General features: G+C 41.7%; 4 protein-coding genes across 6 annotated transcripts; 3 read left to right on the top strand and 1 right to left on the bottom strand.

Moving 5' to 3' along the window:
- Positions 1-865, bottom strand: LOC146989965 (high choriolytic enzyme 1-like). The gene has a single exon (XM_085767013.1). It carries the CDS (start codon positions 815-817, stop codon positions 38-40), a length of 780 nt encoding a protein of 259 aa, XP_085623139.1. The 5' UTR covers positions 818-865; the 3' UTR covers positions 1-37.
- Positions 866-2669: 1804 nt separating this feature from the next.
- LOC146989964 (high choriolytic enzyme 1-like) lies at positions 2670-3612 on the top strand. The gene has a single exon (XM_085767024.1). The coding sequence runs from the start codon at positions 2832-2834 to the stop codon at positions 3609-3611; it is 780 nt and encodes a 259-aa protein (XP_085623150.1). The 5' UTR covers positions 2670-2831; the 3' UTR covers position 3612.
- Positions 3613-4937: 1325 nt separating this feature from the next.
- tdp1 (tyrosyl-DNA phosphodiesterase 1) lies at positions 4938-13181 on the top strand. Its single transcript, XM_085766913.1, has 16 exons — positions 4938-5086; positions 5534-6145; positions 7084-7127; positions 7439-7494; positions 8156-8252; positions 8373-8407; positions 8530-8622; positions 8716-8886; positions 9023-9101; positions 9841-10017; positions 10506-10554; positions 10974-11040; positions 11402-11509; positions 11745-11847; positions 12089-12194; positions 12939-13181. The coding sequence occupies exons 2-16, from the start codon at positions 5536-5538 to the stop codon at positions 13010-13012; spliced, it is 1869 nt and encodes a 622-aa protein (XP_085623039.1). The 5' UTR covers positions 4938-5086; positions 5534-5535; the 3' UTR covers positions 13013-13181.
- Positions 13182-14453: 1272 nt separating this feature from the next.
- Positions 14454-25794, top strand: LOC146989962 (homeobox-containing protein 1-like). Of its 3 annotated transcripts, none has more exons than XM_085767001.1 (10): positions 14454-14648; positions 19196-19690; positions 20710-20795; positions 20906-21016; positions 21873-22029; positions 22972-23054; positions 23433-23528; positions 23822-23910; positions 24444-24527; positions 24674-25794. In XM_085767001.1, exons 2-10 carry the CDS (start codon positions 19197-19199, stop codon positions 25001-25003), a joined length of 1530 nt encoding a protein of 509 aa, XP_085623127.1. In that variant the 5' UTR covers positions 14454-14648; position 19196; the 3' UTR covers positions 25004-25794. The 3 variants fall into 3 exon arrangements, with proteins under 3 accessions (XP_085623127.1, XP_085623118.1, XP_085623110.1); XM_085766992.1 differs by having other exon boundaries at positions 23819-23910; XM_085766984.1 differs by having other exon boundaries at positions 23816-23910.
- The last annotated feature ends 302 nt before the right edge of the window (positions 25795-26096 follow it).

Genomic DNA, 26096 nt, shown 5'->3' with positions numbered 1-26096 from the left:
CAGTGTGAATATTTTGCATTTGGCGTCAGCATCACAGTTAGCAGCCGTAGAGCATGTTGATCCTCATGATGTCCCAGTGGGACATGCCCTGCCTCTGGCCGATCTGGATGTTGGGGTCGGGGATGGGGGTGATGGAGTCATACCCGTTGACGGAGAAGGCTGTTCTCCCATAGTGCATGATGGAGGAGTAGTCGTAGGGAGTGTTGAGGTTGTTGGTGTTCTCCTTGTAGAAGTTGTAGGACATCTGTTGGTTGATGTTCTGCCAGTTGATCCTGACGTATTGGTCGCGGTCGCTCCTGGTCTGCTCGTGCTGGAAGCCCAGAGCGTGGTTGATCTCGTGCTGGATGATGCCGTGGTACAGGCAGCCCTGCCTGTTGAGAGAGAGTATCTGTCTGCCTCCCTCTTTGCCCAGAGCAGAGAAACATCCAGCTTTGCTCTCGATGCTGATGTAGTCGTACTCGTTCTGACGGGGGACGAAGCGGATGCAGGTCCTGCTGTGGTAGGACTTCATGGCAGAGTCGATCTTCTGCTTCTCCCAGCCGGTGAACTCCCTGCTGATGGTGAAGGGGATTGTCACATAGCCGTTGGAGGCCTTCCTCCACAGGCAGCTCTGGGACCAGCACACCATGGCGTTTCTGGTTCTGGGAGCTAGCAGGTCTCCTTCCAGCAGGATCTCATCGGTGCCATTGTTGGAAGTGAGGATCCTGGTGGTGATGTCGATGGTGTCATCTTCCTCTGCACTTCCTTCCTCCTGGAGAGGAAGAGCCTGAGAGAGGCCGAGCAGGAGCAGCAGCAGCAGGCTGGCAGAGGGAGTCATCTTCAGGGTCAGTCTGGCTGTGGAGCTTCTGAGGAGAGACTGTTTGAAGCTTGACGTTTGACTCAGTGCAGTCCAGGGTTTTATACTCTCCTCTGCAGGTGTGTCTGGTGTGTCAGGTGGATTATGGGCTGGGGTCCACACTGCTAGGCCTAAATAAACCTGTGAAGGGAGGACTCCACAGACAAACCTACTGTTTCAACATGGTTTATTATCTTTTGCCATTAGATGGATTTAAAGCTGTACTTTGTTGTTGAATTGTCATTATTGATTGCCGTTAATACAAGTTTCAACCAATTAAACCTATAACTAGGTTATCATATCTGAGATGAACCATTTTCATTTTAAACTGTGGATTATAGGCTATCATTTTTCCCCTGAGATTTCCATGAAAATATAGAAACAGATAAAACAGCCTGAACAGATATAGACAACATCTGAAAATGTGGTGTTTTTCCCATAGTACTGACACAATGTATCACAAACATCATACTTTTCCCTCATTAGTCGTACACTCAACACCTCATAGCTCAAAAGTGAATGCAACTTTATCAAAAAGGCAAAACTTAAACACCACATTGACATAAGTAGATGCTTTGCTATCACACATTTGTTATACTTTATTTTTGATTATTCTGTCATTTTACAATATGCACCAAACAACAGAACAGATGGGTCGCAACAGTAAAACAATATACAGTACTTCATTTGTAGTTAACTTTCAAATAGCTGCAGTTATTATCCATATCACACTTTAGTTTTAACTTGGGTTACTCCCATTTCATTGGATCATTTTGGGGATTCTTTGAGTTTCTCCACCTTTTCTAGAGTCCACCTGCAGTGGATTTCATTGATTACATATAATATTTTTTTTTTTAAATGTGCACACTTTTTTAAGTTTTATGTATTTAGAAAAGCTGGCACTGTGTTGTATGCCTATTACCGTCCACAACAATGAATCATGATGATGGCAGCATCATGTTGTGGGGGTGTTTGTCAGTGGTAGAAACAAGGACACTGGCCAGGGTTGAGGGAAAGCTAAATACAGCAAAGTACAGACATGCCCTTTATAAAACCTAATGACCTAAAGTTCACCTACCAACAGGACAACTACCCTAAGTAAACAGCTAAGAAAAAAAATAATTGGAACAATGTAAGTACTTGGTTCTGCATAACAAGAGTGAAAAACTTGGTCTGAATATTTTCCAGTTGAATGCAGAATGTAGCTTTGCATTATTCCCAGATTTAATCATCCATTTATAGCCAGTATTCAACAAAAACATCAAACATCATGTAATACAAACATATAGGCACCCACACAGAGTAGTAGAATATATTAAAAGGTCCTGTTGATGTAGCCTTGACTTACAACATTATCAGAGGACCTTGTTCTTTCATGACTCTGAATTCGTGACAAACAACCAGGCTGGTGTGTTTTCATTTATGAGAGGTATTTTCATGTAATTTATTTACTGTGTTAATAGGTAAAAACAAAAGTTTTGTCCACAGATCTCCAGGAACTGATTCTACAGTCCAGTTCCCCTTTTGACAGTCATTTTGTTGTTGAAAACATCTCAGAGCTGGTTAGAGCGTACATACCAGTATATACAGTACATGTATCACATGCAGAGTTTACTGAAAATGTCACTTTTAAAAATTAAATGCCTACAAAAACACTGTGCTTTGCAGCTGTGTCTTAATATTTTAAGATTATTTTCTCAAGTATTAGTCCTATCTGCCTACAAGTAGCCAACTAAAGATCATGAAACAGTTTGTCTGTGGAGTGGAAAAGGTGTGAAGTTTGTGACACATTAGTACAATGGGAAAAACAGATTGGTTTGTCTGTGGAGTCCTCCCTTCACAGGTTTATTTAGGCCTAGCAGTGTGGACCCCAGCCCATAATCCTCCTGCAGACACACCTGCAGAGGAGAGTATAAAACCCTGGACTGCACTGAGTCAAACATCAAGCTTCAAACAGTCTCTCCTCAGAAGCTCCACAGCCAGACTGACCCTGAAGATGACTCCCTCTGCCAGCCTGCTGCTGCTGCTCCTGCTCGGCCTCTCTCAGGCTCTTCCTCTCCAGGAGGAAGGAAGTGCAGAGGAAGATGATACCATCGACATCACCACCAGGATCCTCACTTCCAACAATGGCACCGATGAGATCCTGCTGGAAGGAGACCTGCTAGCTCCCAGAACCAGAAACGCCATGGTGTGCTGGTCCCAGAGCTGCCTGTGGAGGAAGGCCTCCAACGGCTATGTGACAATCCCCTTCACCATCAGCAGGGAGTTCACCGGCTGGGAGAAGCAGAAGATCGACTCTGCCATGAAGTCCTACCACAGCAGGACCTGCATCCGCTTCGTCCCCCGTCAGAACGAGTACGACTACATCAGCATCGAGAGCAAAGCTGGATGTTTCTCGGCTCTGGGCAAAGAGGGAGGCAGACAGATACTCTCTCTCAACAGGCAGGGCTGCCTGTACCACGGCATCATCCAGCACGAGATCAACCACGCTCTGGGCTTCCAGCACGAGCAGACCAGGAGCGACCGCGACCAATACGTCAGGATCAACTGGCAGAACATCAACCAACAGATGTCCTACAACTTCTACAAGGAGAACACCAACAACCTCAACACTCCCTACGACTACTCCTCCATCATGCACTATGGGAGAACAGCCTTCTCCGTCAACGGGTATGACTCCATCACCCCCATCCCCGACCCCAACGTCCAGATCGGCCAGAGGCAGGGCATGTCCTACTGGGACATCATGAGGATCAACATGCTCTACGGCTGCTAACTGTGATGCTGACGCCAAATGCAAAATATTCACACTGTTTTTTCAGTAATTAAAAAAAATCATACCAATAGTTGCACCCCTTTAAAACACATTCTTAAAATGGTAAAGCAACACATGACACTCATCATTCCTAATCTTCAATAAAAGCAAAGAAAAACCACTGATGCTGTCTCATCTTTTCTTTTTCTATCAATATAAGTTAACACACACAATAATAACCAATATGATGGATGGCAAACTGATGAATATCTGCAAAATGTTGGAAGTAGAAAATTCTGCTAAAATCACTTTCAAGAGACTGACACAAAAACATTTCGTAATGGTCCACTCTCTCTTTTTGCTTTTGTAACACTGACAAGTTAAAATCAGGAAGGTTAGGACATTGTGTGGTGCAGTGGGTGGAGCAGGCGCCCCACATTCAGAGGCTACAGTCCTAGCTGCAGTTGGCCCCAGTTCAAATCCCGCATCAGGCGGCCCTTTACTGCATGTCACTGCCCCTTTCTCTGCCTCCCAGTTTCCTGTCTTTCTCAACTGTACTGTCAATTAGAGGCAAAAAAGCCCAAAAAATATACTTTGAAAAAATAAAAATGAGAAAAGTATCCTCAACAAAAATAATTTCTCAAGATGAGAGTTCAACTGTACAAAGTATGAGAAAATAATACAAAAACTGCCCAACAGTCCAAGTGAATGTTTTCACCAAATGTCAAATTCCCTCATGATGTTACTGTGATATCACACTCATGAGAACAGGATGGACAGACTGATGTAAAGACAACTCAAAATCATGATGTCTCCATCCCAGTCTGATCCAGGTGCAATATAGCCTACCTATAGGTATAAAAAAATATAATTTGTCATTTAGCCTGTTTTTTTGTTGTTGTTTTTTTTTTTCTCATCATCAAACATGACAATAACAGCATGAAGTGAAATCACTTCCTGCCCCTCGGTTTCATCTGTTGACCCCATGGTTGATCTGTGAATCGCAATAAATAACAACGAGCAAACAACATGCTATTGTAGCCTATCAAATAAAAACATCTACGAAATTGACTATGCATTTATGCATGCATTATTACTCGTTGTTCGTCAAGGTAAACCGAAAGAAATCCATTCAACATGCCCTATATCTGTCCATCCTATTTAACACAGTGAAGTCGGTAGAAACAGACACAGCATTAAAAAAACAAACAAAAAAACAATTTTACAATCTCTACATCTACACGCTTGTGTCATACCAAAGTCCTTCTCTGGTCATACACAGGATAAACTTGTAATCATATTTCTCCGATTTGGCGGAACTAATGTTTCCAGGCAGAGTTTCCACCCGGACTCACATTCTTGGTTCCCCTCCTGCACTGTGGTTGTTTGCTGCATGATCCGTGGTTGCATGTAGGTGCTGCATTGTATGAAGTTTGCACAGCGGTGGATTGATAAGAGTCTCTGCATTCAAGACTGTGGCTCATTTATCTGACGTGGTAATGCAAACACACAACAGCAACAATATCACCTTATCATTTCTCTTTGTTTCTCGTTGAATAACTCACACGAACTGTTTTATTTGATACTGGATACAGTTGTATATAAGCTAACTTGTTTTCGTTGGTGTGCATTTTTGTGGTCATACATAGTCACGGGTTTCGTATTAATATGATAGTGCGAGTCATTATGCATTTCGTCTATGACACGATACGATATATATCCCAGTTTTGAAAATGGATCTTGGACGCTATCAGAGTCACCTTTACAATAAATCACTGCAAACTACACTCTGTTCCTCCATATGATTGAGCAGCCTTAGAAAAACAGGTGGACTTTCAGTCACATCACTGTGGGCTAAATTACTTATTTTCTTACTAACCACTGGCTTGACTAGCTCACTGTTTGTGTTGATCAGCTCATGTTTACTCTGCATGTCTGGTCAGGAATGTCTCAGGACAGTAAACACGGCAAGTGGACCATCTCCAGCAGCGATGATGACGATGACGAGGATCTCCCTTTGTCCGGGACTACAACATCTAAGCCCCAGAGGCCTGTTGTATCTAACCACAGCTCATCCCAGTCCCCCTCTCCCCTCAGCCTAAAACTAGAACCAGTATCAGCCGCTGTGGAGGTGAAACCAGAACCAGCTAAAGCCCCTGTATCCTCCCTTGTCATTGGCTCTGAGGCCAGACAGTCAGCTGCAGTGAACCAGCTGAATCCAGTCAAGTACGAAACTAGTCCTTCATTGGCTGGAAAGCGGAAGAAAGAGGCGTCAGACGGTGCAGGCTGGGCACTGTCAGATAGTGATGAAGACGATGGAGATGTGAAGACCGTCCGCAACTTACCAAAAAAGGCACCTCCAAGCCCCAAAGCTAAGAAACCGAAGGTGGAGAACGAACGCCCTCCCAGTCCCCACGGGCGGTTCTACTACATCGACGAGCCGGAGGACTTCTATGAGTCCAGTGTTCCCTGTCTGAATGACACCTACAGGTTTTACCTCAACAAAGTCACAGGCCTGGACAAGAAATACAACACTGGAGCACTGCACATTAAAGGTGAGTGGAGTTCTGCTAGATTAAAGGGATAGTTCAACATTTTGGCAAATTGGCCCATTGCCATAATCGCTAAAGTCATAGTAGTAGGTTCGTTACCTTTAATTGTCGGTGTAAGCGATTTTTAGAACGGCGGAGCGAAGCAGCAGGCTGCTCAGAGCTATGCTATGGAGGCTAAGGGAATTTCTTGGTTTCCCTCATCAAACTCATCAAATACACAACCCAACAACTCCAAAACGCTGTCGTGGACAAGTTGTGAGCTGCACAATCACCACGCTATGAGATAATAACACAACGTTACGAGATGGAGCCATTTAAGAGGTAAATTCATGCAAAACCGCGGATGCGCGTTGCGTTCAGGGACAGTTTTTCAGCAAGCAGTCTCTGTATTTACCCTGTATTTACCTCGAAAACGGCTCCGTTGCGTAACGTTCCATTATTATCTCATAGCGTGGTGAATGTGCAGGTCACAACTTGTCCATGACAGCGTTTTGGAGTTGTTGGGTTGTGTATTTGATGAGTTTGATGAGGGAAACCAAGAAATTCCTTTAGCCTCCATAGCGTAGCTCTGAGCAGCCTGCTGCTTCGCTCCACCGTTCTAAAAATAGCTTACACCGACAAATAAAGGTAACGAACCTACTGCTATGACTATAGCGATTATGGCAATGGGCCAATTTGCCAAAATGTTGAACTATCCCTTTAAGTGTAGTAGTGCAATGGGGTTTTGACATTTCAAGGTATAAACAAAACATTTAGAAGCGCTGGTGAAGAAGATGGTTACCTGTTTGAGTTAAGGGATGAACATGGCACCTGCTTGTATTTGCTAATTCCTGTGAGGAATCTCCCTGCTGTAGATTTCCCACATTTGAAACCAGTGGAGCATCATTCTTTTTATTGATTACCCCCATCAAATAATCTTAGTTTTTTTTTCTTTCATCTAGACATCCTCTCCCCATTATTTGGGACATTGAAAGAATCTGTTCAGGTGAGTAAACTACTTTATTGTACTGTAATGTCTTGACAAATATTGGTACAATGGCAATTATACATTTGTGATGCCCAAAGGCTCAATCCTTGTGACTGAAGGTGGCCTTTTATCTGGTTCTAATGAATTACATGTTGAGTGGTAATGTGCAAGTATTAGCATAGTTAATATTTTAGCAAGCAAACATCAGCATGTTCTCATTGTCATTGACATTTAAGCATGCTCCCAGCACAGAGCTGTTAGCATGGCGTACAACCTTTTGCCATGTCTTGATGGAATTTAATCCATTAATATTCTCTCTTTCATCACAGTTCAACTACTGCTTCGATATTGCCTGGATGGTTGAACAGTACCCACCAGAGTTTAGGTAAGCTGATAACACTAAATTGATGACAAGCTCTCCTGTTACAAAATAATGAATGGAGTGTGCACTAAAGTTTGTAGTTTTGTTTAGCAGTACAGCTGTGTATTGGCAAGAATCTGGTGATACGATACATTTTGTTGTTTTTGTTGTTTTATTTAGCTGCCATAGCAGTCCGCTAGTCTTCCAATATATAAAATCACACATGCCTATCACCATTCAAGGAGAAATATAGAATCTAATAGCCATAAATTAATACACCAAACATAAAAATTAACAAAAGAAAAGAAAAACAAAGAAAAACAATTTACCTAACAGAATCACAATGCAGTAACCAAATAACAGTTTCAGATTAAGTTTGAGTTTCTTTTTAAAAAATTGATTATCTTGAAGGTGCACTACAATATAAGCAACTTGACTTATTGTGATTTCTTTTTTTCTACTTTGTAGTATTAAGAACACACAATTTTCCTATGACATCCTTCATCATAGTACTACTTTTTGTGCAATCTGAACAGAGGAGTTACTGCTGGTTGGAGGCCCACATACAGCACAAAACACTGTCATGTCAACTACTGATAAAGCGCTTCGAGAACTGATTCAGTATCACATCATAAAATATTGTGATATTTTAGTCTGTTGATATTTTTGTGGTTTGTGTTTTCAGGGATCGTCCAGTTCTGATTGTCCATGGAGACAAGAGGGAGGCCAAGGCCCGGCTGCTCCAGCAGGCTCAGCCCTTTCCACATGTTCGATTCTGTCAGGTACAGTCCTCCTCACTGCCACAGAAAACACAGAGAAATACAATTTTGCTGAAGTATGGTTGTTGACCCTGTTGTTTTTCCCTTTAAATAGGATTAATGTCTGTGATTCTTTTGTGACAGGCAAAGCTGGATATCGCATTTGGAACTCACCACACGTAAGAATTTCCTCCCTGGTGTCTGCTTTAAAATAGATATCTCATTGTTTATTGAAGATGCTGTATCATGTTATATCCACATTCTGCATGAAATAATTAATACTGTGTGTGTCATTGTGCAGCAAGATGATGTTGCTGTGGTATGAGGAAGGCTTCAGAGTCATTATTCTCACCTCCAACCTCATCAGAGCCGACTGGTACCAGAAAACACAAGGGTGGGTCCGTCTGTGCTTGTGTTTTGAGAAGCCCACATGAAGAGAACAGACCGATTATAAGCTTTGGTTATGGATTTATTATCTCCATACCAGGATGTGGATGAGCCCTCTGTTTCCACGGTTACCAAAGGGCAGCAGTGCAAGCACAGGTGAGTCGCCCACCTTCTTTAAGAGGGACCTACTGGAGTACCTGACGTCGTACCGCGCGACCGAACTCGAGGAGTGGATCCAACGAATCAAAGAGCACGACCTGTCGGAGACCAGGTAAAGACCTGCAGATACACATGTGCATACATACAGATGTGATGCAGACTATGTTAATATTTCTTGAATATGCCAGTTTGTTAATAAAGGATGAGTGGAGTTCATAGCAGCTGTAAAATTTCCACTTTCCTGACAGGGTGTATTTAGTTGGCTCAACCCCTGGCAGGTATGTTGGCTCAGACATGGAGCGCTGGGGCCACCTGAGGCTGAGGAAGGTAAACATTTTTTTTTTTTTACTTATATTCTTCTCATCCTACTTTTCTCAACTAACTCATCACTAAGATACAGTTATTCAAGACAGAAAAGTCTACAGCTGTTTCATTATGTCCTTACAGTAGTACTGTAGGTTTTACATACATATTTTCATTAAAAGGAGAGATGGGGAGGCTTGATTGTGTTTTCAGCACAGTGTTATGAGTTTAATGTCCCACTTCCCGTGAGTTACATAAATAAGTTAATGGGGTTTTGCTTCTACAACTGTCTGCAGAGACACTGAATTTTGAGATGAAACAGTCGTCACTCGCTAAGTCCGTCTTTTTTTCCAAAGTTGATTGTAGTTGTACGGCAACACTGTGAAAATCGGTTTATAAATTTCTTCTGTGCTGATGCCATTACATTTCTTGTAAGATGTTGAAATGTGAATTTTTTTTGCTGAAATGTTTACACACACAAAGATGAATTTGGAAAATAAAACCAAAATCAGTTAGTCAATTAGTATCACTGTTCATGTACTGTAACTTAAAGCCATGACCAAAGACACAGAAATGATTGCTTATGTGTGCTACAGTCGGAAGAGGCATAAGTTAAATGTATTACCCCAGTTGAAGCTCTCTGTATAATGTGACTAGAGGTATTTTCACAGGACTATGAAAGCTCTTGATAGTGTGAAATTGAAGCCATAGTTTCTAACTGTAATGTGTGCTTAATGTCTTTACTCTCTTCTTATTTTTCTAGCTGTTGCATGACCACACAGAGCCGATTCCCGGCGACGAAAGGTGGCCTGCGATTGGCCAGTTCTCCAGCATTGGCTCTATGGGACTTGACAAGACCAAATGGTTAGCGGGGGAGTTTCAGCGCACCTTGACCACGCTGGGGAAATCCTCTCTTCGTTCAGCCCCCCCTGTGCACTTGGTATGTCCTTTCAGCACAAGCTTGATCTGCCGTTTTCCTTGTGTGATGCAGCATTCAAATGCTGTTAGAGTAAGAGCAAAACAATACAACACATGAAGGTTTGTTTTTGCTACCACGACTGCTTTTGAGTACCTAATAAACATAACATAACTCTGATAAACATTTGTCTCTGAAAAATAATAAATTATCGTAGAATAAAGAATTGTGATTGCAGATAATTAATATAAAATGTTGGCATTGCACTTGTACACCTCTTAATGGTCCCTGCAGGACACTGAATGACCTAAGATCAAAATAATATGACTCAATAAACTGATGTTTTTCAGTTCTGTATGATCTTGGAGATACCCTGTGGTTTTTCTCATTACCAGATGGGAAATTGAATTCCTTTCTGTTCCACTGGCACTGAACAGAGCCATAAACCAATTTCAAAAATTGAGCATAGAGGGAATTCTAAAGACAGTAGCTAATATCTTGACATTTTGCAGGTGTATCCATCAGTAGAAGACGTGAGGACAAGTTTAGAAGGTTATCCAGGTGAGTACTTTCTTTATGACTACACTCCTGAAACGGCCAGAGATAGAGAAATTTCATTTTTATTTTACCATTGTCCATTCCTCTCTTCTGAAATTGCGTGGTCAAAGTTAAAAGTTGTGATGACCTCAAAGGAACATGTTTTTGGCCAACTCCTCATGAGAGTCCTTTCAGTGATTTACTGTATGTTGGACCCAAAATTAACTGGTGAGACATCAGTGGTCAAAAGTCAAATGTCAAAGACAAAAAACACAAAATTTCCCAATTATTTGCTCCAAATTCAAATGTGTTTTTGGTTACAAAGGCCATGACATTGTATACTAGAAGTAAACTCATTACATTTGTGTGATTTACTCATTTGTCTATATTATATATTGTAGTCTTTTGACTGACCAGTGACATACATCTCTTTTGTTGTCCAGCGGGAGGTTCTCTTCCCTACAGCATCCAAACAGCTCAGAAACAGCTCTGGCTCCACTCCTACTTTCAGTAAGTTTCCTACCACTACTCATTCATAATATCATAACATTCAGCACTGCTGTAGAATCTCAATGATAGTTATATGTTCATGTTTGTAGGTCCACCAGGAGGGAAGTTGTCTAACAAGTTGATTGTGAATAGAAACATTTGTTTGTCTGAGAAGATTTAGATAAATTGATTTGAATGAGCAGTTTGTTTAGCTTGAGCGAACCACATAATTTAATTGACAAGCAATTTTTGGATGGTGGCTAATGAGTCTATTTAATACCACTGTCAGAAAGCTTCTTGCCAGGCATTGGACCTCCAACAATTTTTTTCCCACTGACTGTATACCAAACACTGTAGCAATTGTGTGCGTGTGCTCCTGTAGCCACTGGAAGGCGAATGCAACAGGAAGAAGTCATGCCATGCCACACATCAAAACATACATGAGAGCGTCACCAGACTTCACTCAGCTTGCCTGGTTCCTCGTCACAAGGTGAGCGTGCTAACTCCACATTTTGTTCATTTTCATTATGTTACGGTTTGGGTTAGTTCATGTGTCTTCTTTTGTACATATGATTTATATCATTCTTTTATTTCAGAGACAGACAAGCAAGCTGCTAAATATTAGTGTGGCAGAAAAACTTTAAACCCCTCACTCAATGCAAATGATCTGAAATGATCATTTCTGTCTTTATAAACATTAAACTTTTGTCATATGTTTGTTTCAGTTCCAACCTCTCCAAAGCAGCGTGGGGTGCTCTGGAGAAGAGCAACACTCAAGTGATGGTTCGTTCATACGAGCTGGGAGTCCTCTACGTGCCCTCTGCCTTTGTAAGAGCAACACACACGTGGACAAAACAGCATAATTATGTAGAAGAGACAATACCTGCAGTGAATGTGAACTTACAGTAATTATGTGGTAATTGGCTTACAGAAAATAAATTAGTTGTACATACATTATTATGATTATTACATATTAAAACCTATAATTCAGACAAAATACAAGACAAAAGTTACTATTTGCTAGATGATGTTATTATTATTATTTAGTGCAGTGATTCTCTCCTTACAGGGTATGAAGACCTTCCCTGTTCACAAAAATCCATTTCCTGTCTCTTCATCTTCCTCTGGTTTCCCTGTCCCCTTTGACCTGCCCCCTACGAGCTACTCTCCTAAAGGTACAGGAATGTGATGCATGATGCATTAAATGCATTGAATGTACTTTTTATATTTATCTACAGACTATTGTGTCAAGTGTGTCTCTTGCTCTCTCTCTCACCCTTGACCTGTTTATATTAATGCCGTTTGTGCTAATGTGTCTTGGTAATGATGACGATTCAGTAGAAACACTGTGGTCAGTTAAACCTTTTGTGCAGCAGGTTGAGCTTACATTACAGGTACAGTGCCATCTAGTGTCAGTTTGGGTGAACATAAAGTACATAGTAAAGTACATGTATAGACTGAGTTTATACTGAAAACATAGGTTTGCTCAAATCTATAGCTATCTATAGCTCTTTCCATGTCTGATGAGACATTCTGTGGGAGGCAAATGACTGTCACTGTGTGTGCAGAGTTTTGTTTCTGACTACAGTAAAGAAACAGATTTGAGGTTTGAGTGTCACTGTAATATCTAAGCAGAATAAAAGTTAAATATTCCTAACGTATGATTGGTTAAATTCAAAGCATTTCACATTTTACATCACTTCATCTCAGTTTCTTTCAGCAAACTAGAGCATTTGAAAGGGCATAATTTAAAATCCATAAACACCCTTAATTTTAAGGCATAGAAACTACACAGACTCCGCTCTTCCACTCAGCAGTGAATGAAGACGCTGCACAAGTACTGCCATGCCAGCGTCGTAGTTGACTTTAAAACATTCTTCTGATATCACTGACCCCTTTTTCTCTCTGTGTGTTTTCAGATCAGCCTTGGATCTGGAACATTCCTTACAACCAGGCTCCCGACACACACGGCAACATCTGGGTTCCCTCCTGAACACACAAATACACACATGCACACACACACGCCTTACTTTGAAGCGGTTGTCTTTGTAACTGTCAGAACTGTTTTCATGTTAGTTGTCATTTACATTTATTTTTATATTTTATACTGTACTGTAGACCCACATTTTGTAACAATGATTAAAATAACATTTGTATCGTCCAAATGTTCGTTGTGCTATTTATGAATGTTGCAACAGGATTCAATTGTGAAAGGACAAACTGTACCTCATTAGTTTGGGTTATACATCATATTAATTTAATTATATTACCATATTATTACTGTCTGCAGTAACACATCACAACAGAGATTATTGGGAGAGAAAAAACACATCCTGAGATCAGATGCCTGGGTTCATACTTTGGCTTTATGTTGTAGATTCAGCATCTTAATGATTTTACCTGACATCTAGCAGAAGCTAACAGGAGGTAAACAGGACCTGGAGAAAACAAGTTTCACCATGGATTATATTACAACATATTTAACCATACTTTATCCTCCATGCAGCAATGGTTCTCAGATTAAAGTAGCTAGGACTCAGGCCAGCTGGGCTCAGTGTAATGTCAACAACACCAGTGATCCATAAGAACCGTTGTGTTTCTACTATTCCTGACACATCAGCAGATAACAGTAAAATCCTGCTGTAATCTTAAAACAAACGCCACTACACTTTTTCTTCTGGGTGCTTTTTATTCTTTTGAAGCCAGTAGTTTACCATCATAATAACATATACCTGTGGCCTAATGAGTCAATTGGCAACACTGAAGCAGCTCCTCAGCAGTGATCCAGTAGTATGCTCAAATGCTGCGGGCTTAGCTCCAGTTAGCCCCAGGCGTTAGGTAAAACCATAGACTGGGTCAAACAAGACCATGAACATGACTCATGAACTGGCAGGTTATGCTTAGGTAATGTAGATTTAACATCTGGCCATTTGATTCTGTGTACACACTACTGATTGATAGTGTAAGAAAAAAAAGACCAGGTGGCTCAAATGTCACAGGATTAATACTGTGCACTGCTGTCCAGGCAACGGTTGAGCAGAAAAAATGTGGCATGAAGGAGAGATTTTAAGTAATATTGTATTGTAATATTAGACTTAAATATGGCAGGATTCATTTTAGATTTAAATATTCGTTAGACATGCCTTAGTGATTATGGAAGGAATAGAAACAACTTTGGTTCTGAAGCTGCATAAGAGCCTAAAAATGCTGCAGGGTGAACTAAATATAAACATACAGAAAAATATTGTCAATAAAGTTGATCAACACTCGTCTGACACTATGAACAAACGCTGAACTTCCCGCATCATAAATGTCGTTGCCTGATACTGCAATGATTTTTGTACTAAAATCCCTGAACTGTGGCCAGATGTTGCAAATTGAGTGGCACCTCTCCGTACACTTACAACTTCTGTAAACTGCGACTCCCGTCGTCCCTTGCGTCATTGTGTCAACATGGCGCCTGTCTGCCGGACAAAAGGCGAATCTGTCTGACGGTGGGTTGAAACCCAATTAGAAACAGAGGAGACATTTTGGGAAAAACTGTCAGTGTCCGTGTCTCCCAGCGGCCCGAGGAGAAACATATATGGTGGAGTAGTCGTCTCTGGAGGCTCTGAGACTGGGATATTAAGGTAGGTGAAGTCGAGCAGCTCCCACCGCCGCTGTCTTCAGACGGCTCTGCTGCTGCTGGCCCGACACATTTCCTCTGCTCCCTCCGAGAGCTGCTCACTGAAAACTCCTCAAAATCTGCCCAGAGCTGCTGCTGCTGCTGCGGCATTTTACTTACTCGGTTAATGTTCACACCATCCGACCGGGTTGCAAGGCTGTTATCTGAGTTACTGAAAAGTACATGTCTAATTTCGCCGTGCACGTAGTTGACCAGAAAAAAAAAACATTTAATCAAGCATAATGTCAACTTTTCCAGTTGGTCCGCAAAGCACGCTGTGGTGATACGATGTGTATTTATTATAGATTTATTTGGTCATGTGTGGTAATGACGGTGAACGGTGGAGCTGGCGTTCAGATGAACTATTTGTGTTGTGATAGGACTGGGTGAGTTGAAGACAGGCGATACGCCGTATTGAGGAGTTGTTCTTCACCACCAATGAACGACTTCAGACACCCTCTGTCGGCTGTGCCCATTTTCCTGGAAGAAGGGCGACATCAAAAATCAGTTTTTAAAACGACTTTCGACGTTATATTTTCACGTGAACCATCAGCACCGGGGACTAACCACAGTGTGGTGTCCGGCCACATTCAGCCAGATGTTGTGTTTTGTTAAATTTGGGGGCAGTAAAGCCACTTAAAAAGTTTCCTACTGTGTTTAAATGACTTTTGTCTCTGCTCAGCTGGTACGCCTACAACCGGGACGCACTTCATGCCACGTCTGGTTAGGATCTCAGGCAGGTCACAGAGTTCATCAGTAGTAATAGATTAAATAGGTTAAAGTAGTAATCTGTGACACTTTCCCCCTGACACAAGCACAGCCAAGATGATATTGCGTTGCTCTGAGGCGTTGGTGACTCAAAGCCTCGACCTGGTTGGAGCTTTTCCTGATCTATTACATTGTGATCCTCCGGGGAGTCTTCTGGGACGCTCTGTGCTCCACAGGGAGGTCAGAGGTCAAGTTCACTGCAGAGCAGTGAGGCTGGGGCAGATAGGGCTTCGGTGTCTTGCACACGGACACTTGAGGGTTGTGTGAGATCGGAGGATAAGTTACAGTGACTTCAGCATTGGTGTGTGTGTTTGTATTTTCACGTGTGGCCATGCTCCTGTGTTTTCCCTTTGTGCTGCAGCGACTTAGCAGAGATCTCTGAAGGAGTTCAGCAGTGCAAGTCAGCACTATTTGATTACTGGTCCCTCTGTCCCTACCTTCACACACACTGTACCAGCCTCATGTAGTTACACATACTCCTGGTGTGCCGTCAGTCCAAGTGTCTTCAGCTAAAGCCATTTTCCACTTCCAAAGCTGATGACGTCCATTAAACACAGCTCTGTAATATCTATATATTTTCTTGAAAGTTTCAACATTTTTCTGTCAATTTTTAATCTTTACCTCAGTAAAGATGTTATTGTTTTACCAAAGTGAGCGTAGCCGCTAGAAAGTTATTGTTAATGTATTATAACCATGGTCATAAACTGTAGTTATCCCCAACTTAAGTGTCCTTGTCGTAATTCAAGATAGTTGTGAGCAATGAATGAAAATAAACTTCTGACAGCAGCTCTGGTGGATTCAGTTATGAATGAGGAGAAGCATATTTTTTTGGGATGCACTCTTGTATTTTAGGCAGAGGCAAATAGTTTGCTTGATTCTGTGCTCAGGACATGCAGAAGAAAGTTTGGCTTGCCTCTTGTCACATGCTGTCTTTGTGCATCCAAAGGCCACTGTGTCTTTTCACAATAGTCACACCTTTTGAAAGGGAGGTTGGTTTCCTGCCAGTGTGGCTCACAGAGACTAATCTTGCAGATAAATAAAGTCAAATGTCATTGTTTTTTCCTTGTGACGAGTTGCACTGAAATTTCGCACCCTCCCTCTTTTTACTTTTTTCTTCTTCTTTTTTTTTTTTTTTTTTTAAAGCTGTAGGATGTGCTCGTATGTTTCTGCATACCACAGCAAGTAAGAAAAAACAATTGAATCAGTGAGCTGATTTGCCAGTTAGCCTCGTGAACTTGTGATTGTGACTGGACTTTCTGAAGTCTCACTCTTACAGTCAACCTTTTTTTCCCCGGCTCAAGTTTTGTCCGCTTGTGTAGATAGACTGGACCTTGGCTGCTTAACGTTGGTGACGTGTTTACAGCTGTCTGCAGCTGTCTACTGTAAAGAGCAGCTTATCTATAGGCTACTAATCAACTCTAAAAGGCTGAAAGCACTAGGAGAAATCCAGCCTCATGGGTGGGTCGACAGAAAATCTGTTAACTTTTTATACTCTTCCTATTTCTGTCTCTTTACTGGCCTTTCCCCTTAACTCTCACCATGATGACCCCATGACTTTGTTTGACATGGCATGAAAACAGTGGAGCAACAGGATATACGGTTATTTATTTGTCACAAAGTACCATTAGAATATTATGTGAAGCACATTAAACATTATTTAATAAAGGAATGATCCCATCACATAGCACCACAGGACCCCCTTGCAAAAGAGATTCTGAATCTCAATGGGATTATTCCTGGTTAAATAAAGGTTAAATAAAAAAATAAAAGGCATGGAAACACGTGATTTCATATACTTAAATATACACACATGTAGGCTATATCATATAGTTTCCTGTACTTTAACTTCCTCATGTCTGAGTATAAAAGATGCAGTCATGCTTTAATGATTGCCTTTGTGTTGCAGCTGTGCTAAAACAACTAGTGATCATGATGTGATACTGTAAAGCAGACTGCAAGCAAGACCTCAGAAATACCTGGCTACAATATGTGATAATAAACAAATATAAGGAGGCATCATTTTTACGAGTGCCATAATTTTGTGGTCCTGTATCGATCCTATGTATCAGTCTCACAGACTACAGCATGACTCACCCTCTGCAGCAGAGAGAGAAAGTATGGAGCTTGGCTGCCTGAGATGTAAATTTTTCTTGGCATTTTTCCCAAGACATGCGCACATACGCACACGCACACACTGACACACACTCGACCTCACCCTCCCTCTCTGTTTAAGTGTTGACATGTCTGCTGACTTTGATTCTCTGCTGTGGCCTGTTTTTCTTCTCAGTGTCAGAAAGGAAAGCATCAAAACAGATGTGCGATCTCATTCTATTCATCTTCCTCTCTGGCGCTGCTCCTTTCTTAGTTCAGTTCAATGACCATAATTTTGGAAATTTTTAGAAGTGACACCACATTTGTGCACATTTTTTTAGAGCACATGATCTAATCATACACAACTATAGCCTATATGTAAGATTTAACAGATGATAAACTAGAGCAACACTGGTGTAAGCGTGTGTTTGGTCTGAAACATGCTATAGAATAATAAACAAAAACTGGATCCATAACAGTATTTGGTTAACATGATTATTGGGGTTGAAAAGATCCACTGTAATAAGTCGAATTTAATCTGGAGGAATGCACTTCAGATCTGGGGAGCAGCTGGTGAGCTCTGTTGTCTTCTGTGTGTGTGTGTGTGTGTGTGTGTGTGTGTGTGTGTGTGTGTGTCTGTGTGTGTGTATGTGTTTGTTATAAATCTGCAGGAAGCTAACAGACGTGACTGTACTGTTATTTTGCTCTGTGGTTCTCTCCTTGGTGGCAAGGTCACTCGTCAAAAGTTGCAAATGTGATTTCCTTTATGAACACCCAGTTTTTGATGTAATGTGTACGGCCAGAGTTTTCTCTCTAATTGTAATTCAGTCAGTGTTTGTATTCTTTAATTTCCTCTGCTATTTATGGTGGTTTTTATTGTGGCTGGTTCAAATTGTGCACTCACACGTAAGCTATTTTCAAAAAACAATGCATATAATACTGAACGTGATGTGGAAGATTAAAGCGAACACATACCTGCATCTTCCACCATGCGAAGGTGGTTTACTTTTACTCTTGAGTTTAGTAGCACTGTGCTAGGCACACACGACTGAACACCCCCTTTGTCTAACAGCTGTGGAACTAGTATTAATAAAACACACTTACCATTTTCAACAATAACCCCACATAATATCGCAATTTGCCACATCAAATAAATAGGATATTTACATTTTGCACTCCTCACCAAAAGATGCCTGTGCATGTTTTAGCTCTAAGAAATACTCTAAATCCATTACCCTTTGATGACAATAAAAAATGAAACCTTTTCTCGCTTGCAATCTTCTTCTTCTCTGTCCTTGCTGGAGAGTTGCAGCCTTTATGTGTCACTGCCACATACGGTCAGGATGTGAATCATGCCGCCTGTGTGCACACTGCAGACTGCAGAGGGACGTTGCCACTGGGGCAGCGATACCATTGAATCATTCTTGCTCTTTGTTTACTTTTACAACAGTTATTTTTATGTGGGAAAAGTACTGTTGGATATTATGTAGTGCTTTGCATCTACAGTTTCCCATATCCCTCCAAATAGTAGTAGAGGTCTAGCAAAGCAAAGTGTTGTAATCTTGACACCACAACTTGAAATCTAAACAATTGTACCAAACTAAAACTGAATGTTCCTTGTTGGTAATCATCTGGTTGTTTGATGTCCTCCAGGATGTTCCAGCAGTGTGAGGAGCCTCGTTTCACCATTGAACAGATCGACCTCCTCCAGAGGCTGAGGAGGACGGGGATCACCCAGGCCGAGGTCCTCCACGCCCTGGACACCCTGGAGCACCTCGACCGGCAGCATGGACACAAGTTGACCCACAAACCTTCCTACATGCCTCCGTCTTCTTCCAACACCGTCACCGCCTCTTCCTCCATGACCTCCACTGCCACTCAGACCAGTTTCCCGGACAACCAACTCACACTGTCGCCCAACAACAACTTCGACAGCACTTCCCTGCCTCTACCTGTTCCAGTAACCTCACCTGTTGTCATAGCAGCTGTAGCACAGAACGGCCTAGTAGCTGTCAGCAACGGGAAGTTGTCACCACCACCGCGCTTTCCTCTCGGAGCCGTTAGCGGCAATGTGACGGCGCCAGCCTACGGGTTCGAGGCCAGTGAAGAGGACATAGATGTTGATGAGAAGGTGGAGGACTTGATGAGGTAAGGCCAGACCAGACTTGTCTTACCTCGGATCTGGCTGAGCTTGAATTGACTTGATGCTGTTTCAGATGCTTCCCATAGAAAAGCTTAGGGAAAATTATATATGAATACACTTTTTTTTCTGGGTGTGCCAAGTAGAAATGCCAAATAGTAATGGGTTCATTATTGCCCTCTGGGTATGGAGGCCAAATAACTCCCACTGCAACTACAATCGCAGAAAACTGCAGTTGTTACAGGTGTGGTTTATTTTTTCTCTCTCAAAAGACACAAGCCACCAAAGATGAGGTTTATAGTTCACTAGACGTACTGTATAGTGTTATGTTTTTGTCAACAAGAGGAAAAGCAAAAGGTTAGAAAGGGTTCAATGAGTGTTACAACCTCTTGGTTACTGGTAATAAGTTTATTATCAACAAGAAGGAAAGGGCAACAAGAAGAAACCTAACCCTGTTGATGACAGTACACTAGTTTCTGGTTTGCCATAACCACGAGGGTATGTAGGTAATAAGTTCTCATAATTATGAATATTCTTATGACAAGGTTTTTGATGCGGTTTTTGAACACCATGGCGACATGGCAGATCAGTACACCACAGAGCAGGTGTTATCACAAAAGGTGTCATGGTTGCTCCTCCTATAGCTAGAGTATGATACGAGGATTACTGCTGTGCTGAGTACAGTACACATTCACATGTACTATATACACACATGTACACACACACCCTGCAATGCCTCTCATCTGTAGTCTGCAGCCAGATCGCAGCAATCAGAGTAGTATTGATCTAAGCGGGTGTGAAGATGAGATCAAACCATAAGAACTGAGAATATTACAGCAGAACTGAAGCTCCAGTGCCTTCACATATTCCACTGCAACAACCACTGCCATTCATATACTGTACAGGTGAATTGTGGACTTGGAGCTGGTTGGAGTAAAGTGAATATTGTGTGACGTGTTAGTAATGTCTGACTGTTGGACATCTAGATATTTATCATGCTTCAACAGTGTAATCTCTCTCCTTGCAGAAGGGACAGTGCTTTGATCAAAGAGGAGATCAAGTCCTTCCTGGCAAACAGGCGGATTTCCCAAGCTGTTGTCGCTCAGGTAACGGGTGAGTGTCAGCTTCATCTGTGCTTTAACCAGGACAACTACATCACTACTAGTTGGCATGTTAGTGACCGTGAAACCAGCTGAAGTCTCGGGTCTCGCTCTTTCCTGCAGGGATCAGTCAGAGTCGGATCTCCCACTGGCTCCTACAACAGGGATCAGACCTCAGTGAGCAGAAGAAACGGGCCTTCTTCCGTTGGTACCAGCTGGAAAAGTCCAACCCAGGTAACGGCGCCATCCCTCTCCTAGTTAATAGTTAGGGAAAACCTTTTTAGGGGGAAAAGGTATTTTAATAACCATAGTCATTTGCAACTAATGTGTGACTTCCACAACAGTTACTTAATGCTGAGTGGGCACCCTCGCTTCCAGAGGACAATCATCTCAAAAGAGATGGATGAACTGTGAAATTATGGTTTATAATGGACAATGTATGCATCCTGGAGCAGGATCAGCTCAAATTCATCAGTGCAGAAAGGTCAGTCTGTACCTCAGCTCATCTGTATTCAAACAGTATGAACTAAAGGGTCAATATTGTTTAGCAATAATTTAGCAGCAGAGGACAGATGTTGGAAGAGTGGCGGATGTAACATAAAGTTGTATAAAAGAATGTTTTTAAAGAAAAGAAAGCCATGGCGTATGTTTGCATTTTTTATGAGCGTCTTGAGATGTTCCTCATTACACTCGGACTGGGAAGGCTGTAAACTGTTTCCTGTGATTGAACAATGACTACATTGTGTCACGTTGAGCCCAACTTAGAGGAATGTACAGAATGAAAAAATGAATAGTTCAAGTCATCTGTGTCGTTTCTTGGAAAAAAACATCACTGGAATGATACTTTAATCAGAATCTCTTGAGTTAAATTTAGTTTGTTGGTTTGAAGCCTGATAGTGAAAGGGGTTTCTCATGGCTTCACTTTTGATGATGACCAGATCACAAGAATGTCTTTGCATTATATACATATTGTTACGGAACTGAATGAACACATTTATATAATGAATTATCCTGGGAAGTGTCACTGTTAGAAATACTGAAATGAATGTAAGCCTAATTATTAATGCGGTATGGTGTTTGTGCCCTTCAGGTGCCACTCTGGCCATGCGAGCTGCCCCGCTGGCTCTGGAGGACATGATGGACTGGCAACAGGCTCCGCCCCCCTTTGGGGCTACCCCTGGGGGTTTCCGTCTGCGGCGAGGGAGCAGATTCACCTGGAGGAAGGAGTGTCTGGCTGTAATGGAGAGGTGAGGAGGAGGAAGAGCAGTGTTACGTATGCCGTGTCAGGACCCAGTATAAACCAGACTGTGAAAACATCATGAAAATCAAATGATGATTTTCATTCAAGGCTTATTCGTGGTCAATAATGGTCATTCAAGTGGTGCTTTGACAGTGAAGTTGTCGCAGTGTGCAGGTGTAAAAAAGGTATATCCCTGTTTCAACAACTTCCTGTTTCGTGGAAAAACATCAAAATTCTCATCAGGACCAAGATGTTGTTTCTTTAAAACTGACAATTAAGCATCATGAAGGTGTTTAGCATTTTCTGACCAAGTTTGGGGCAGAGGCGAAAATATAAAATAGCAACCTAACAACTTGCTGTTACAAAATTCACCATGCCCTTCAATGGAAATTCAAGTAGGAGTGACCAACTTTGTAGGAGGAGTTCATGAAATTGTAAAACACACTCATTTCTGGTCGCCATAAAACCCCCACAAAATGGCCGACTTACTGTTAGGTTAAACTGCAGGTGCAAGAGGCTTTTTTTTTTTGTAAGATTTAGGTCATTAATGGATATTAATATGCCACTTTGCCACACCTGTGTACAAGACACATAAGATCTGTTAATTTTCACTAATCCTGAGGGAGGACGTCCAGTGGGGTCCTTGGACATTTGGTGCTTGGTCCTAAAAATGACCACTCCAACTGTGAAATCATGACTATACTACTACGACTACTTTATATTACAATATTTGCCAACAATAATCACAGTAGTACACTTTTAATTGATAGGACAGTTGGAGAGAGACAGGAAATGGGGAGAAAGAGAGGGGGAATGACATACAGCAAAGGGCTGCTAGGGGAATTGAACTGGTGCTGCTGCAGCGAGGACTATAGCCTGTAAATGTCAGATCCAGTAGAAGTGTTTTTGCATATCGATCAGCCTAACACTTGTGTGTGTGACTACTCAGCTACTTCAGTGATAACCAGTACCCTGATGAAGCGAAGAGAGAGGAGATCGCCACTGCCTGTAATGCTGTCATCCAGAAACCAGGTAGGTCAAAGAGATGACAGATGTTAAGTTATCAAAACACAAAAATCTAATTTCCTGTAAACTACTTTTGACTACCGTGGTGAGTGTGACTGGTGTTACCTATGTCACACATGGAGATTGAGTCAGTCTTATTTGATGTTAACAACTCTTTTTCTTTTTTTCATATTTCATTTACTTAACTTTTGTGAACCAAAAAGATATAGTTCGACTTTTACAAGAGAGACCTGGCCAAACAAGAGGGATAAAACTTCCAGACACAGTTTGTCTTGTAAATTTCCAAAATAACCTCAGGGACAGACTGGAGGAGTAAAAGACAGAAGCAGCAGCCATGTAGCACTGATCTACTGCAGATGTCTGATCTGTGTGTGTGTGTTACAGGAAAGAAGCTGTCCGATTTGGAGAGGGTCACATCTCTGAAGGTCTACAACTGGTTTGCCAACCGTCGCAAAGACATCAAGAGGCGTGCGAACATTGGTAATGTCTACTTCTTTCTGTGTGTTACATTAGTATGTGTGATTAAAGCAGTTTGAAGCAGATGTTAAATGAACATTATCAGACCAGTAATCACACATAAAAGAGGGTTTACTCTTACAATGCCATCTTTCTCATCACACACAGAGCTGAGCAGCAGGGAGAGAAACATGTTCTCATTTTGACACCTCCAAACTCTTCCTTTTTACACTTGTATGATTTCTTACCAACAGCATTAGCAGGATCTTCTTTGCTCTCGATATGCTATGATCAATTTTGTGTTTTTGAAGAAGCAGCCATCTTGGAGAGTCATGGTATCGAGGTTCAGAGTCCAGGGGGTCAGTCCAACAGTGACGAGGTAGATGGCAACGACTTCCCGGACCAGGTAAACCAGATCAACATTTGGCCACTTTCCAATAGTCAGTAAAGTTAAAATTAGATGACAACTCAACTTATGTAATACATTTGGTTGTACTTTAACTATCCCAAACAAAATACAAATAATATCCCAAATCCACCTCATCCCCTGCACTGTTTGTCTTGGAGAGGGGGAGACCTGTGTAGTGAATTCATGTCCTGGAAAAAAGAAAAGAAGACACTTTCAGAGTGATTGATCTCCACTACTGAACAACCTCACCACACTTTTGTTTTAATTTGAAAATCCCAGCAACAGAAAATGCCATTATGTGTAGTCTACTTTGTTTTTGTTTCCCTACACCCTGAAAATTTACATTTAGTTACATATTAAACTGCTGTGGGTTTGTGAAAGTTTGGGAAGCACACATTTCAAAATCTCCAACATAATAAATAACTAGTTGTAAAGTCAAAGGTCAGACACCACAGCATTAAGACAAAAGTCGTTTGTCAGTGGAACAAGGTGGTGTTTACTGTATAGTCTTTATGCTCCTCTCTTAACAGGGCTGTGAGGTGTCTTTATTTGACAAGAGAGCTTCAGCCAGGCAGTTTGGTTTCAGTCGAGCTGACCTCTCCTCTCCGACCCAGGTACAGTACAGCCTCACCACACACACTGCCTGCACGCTGCAACAGCATCTATCAAGTAGTTTTGGTCTCAGATTAAGCGATGAGGCCGGATTTCCAGATCCACACGTTCACTTATCATTCCCCACACTTCTTTTCTCCTCACTCAGGTCCCCACACTGCTCCCCAGCTGGTTTTCTGCCCTGGGTAGAGGAGGCCTGTCTGGACAGAGGGGCTCGTCTCTGATCGGCCGCTCCCTCGTGACGGGGACGGGTCCTCAGGCAGAAGGTTCTAGATTGACAGGCGTGTCCTGGTCTCCGCCCTCCCCTTCCCTCCAGGATGAACCCACCATTCACAGCGTGCTGTCTGAGCCCCAGGACCCGATCGTGCTGGAGAAGGAGGCTGCCAGTGACGGCAGCCAAGCGCTAGTCGATCAGGCAGACGGAGCAGCGTGCAGTATGGGGAATGACATCAAAACGGAAACGCTGGAGGACGACTGAAGAGGGCAGTGGATACCAGAGTTGTCAGAGTCATGAATAGAACAGGTGTGTTAATATGCAAGCAGATTTTATTGGAATGTAATAAGTGAAAAAAAAAAAAGACCAAAAGTCGTGTAAACGCCAACCCTGAGATACCTCCCAACCCTACCTCCAACCACCAACCTGCTCTGCTACGCTCTTATAGGCATTACTAGTATATTATAACAATGAAATTATGATAAACTTTTATTTGTTTTAAGTCCTCCCCAGCAGACTGTGGAATATTTAAAATGCCTACATAAAAACAAATGTAGACATGAAAGGAGATGCATATAGCTATTGTGTACTGATTCTTTTTTTTTAATTTTTTTTTTTTTACATCATTTCTTTGTTGCTTTGTTTTTACTAAGGCATTTTAAATCTCCCATAGCAGACTGAGTGTCAGGACTTCATACATTGTGCAGATTTTCTTTGAGAAACTGCATTTCACAGCAGGACAACACTGCATTTGACACAGGATTCAAATAATTTCAGGGTCTTGCACTGTGATCACAACACAACTTAACAGCCTCAAAAACTAAATACATGAATCTCAAAGTTCATTTTAACTGATTGTTTTTAGTAAAATTATGCAGCGCATGTCATGACAGCTGATTACACTATAAATGTTCGCTGTTGATTCCTTCCAGTGATAAGAACAGCAGAATCAGATTAGTTGACTTGAAAAAAAGAAGAAGTCAGGGTCACATCATATTGGTAATATAACTGTGACCCAATCCTCTGTCCCTTGCCTTTATACAATAAGCTCAACATATAGAAGCAAAGGAGGACGTAACAATTTGAATCACAAAGATTTGTAATTGGGAAATTTAAACATCAACAGATGTTTCAAATGTCTTTTATTACCTGTTTTTCAGGACTAGTCTGTCCCTAAGTTTAAATGCATGTCGTCCACCTCTCTCTTCAAATGTCCCCGGCACTGGGGCTGGAATGAAGGTAAAAATGCCACAAAAACAACTTCAAAAGAAAAATATTGACCATTCGACAGTTTAAAATAACATTCAAACCTTTGCGCCCTCTCTTTGCTTCCATATCAACAGTAAGTCATTTTAAA

Source organism: Trachurus japonicus, chromosome 3 (genome assembly GCF_045865225.1).
Source record: "Trachurus japonicus isolate A0001 chromosome 3, Traja_1.0".
Lineage (NCBI taxonomy): Eukaryota > Metazoa > Chordata > Actinopteri > Carangiformes > Carangidae > Trachurus > Trachurus japonicus.
The sequence above is the reverse complement of the archived record's forward strand: the minus strand, read 5'-3'. Positions and strand labels throughout refer to the sequence as shown.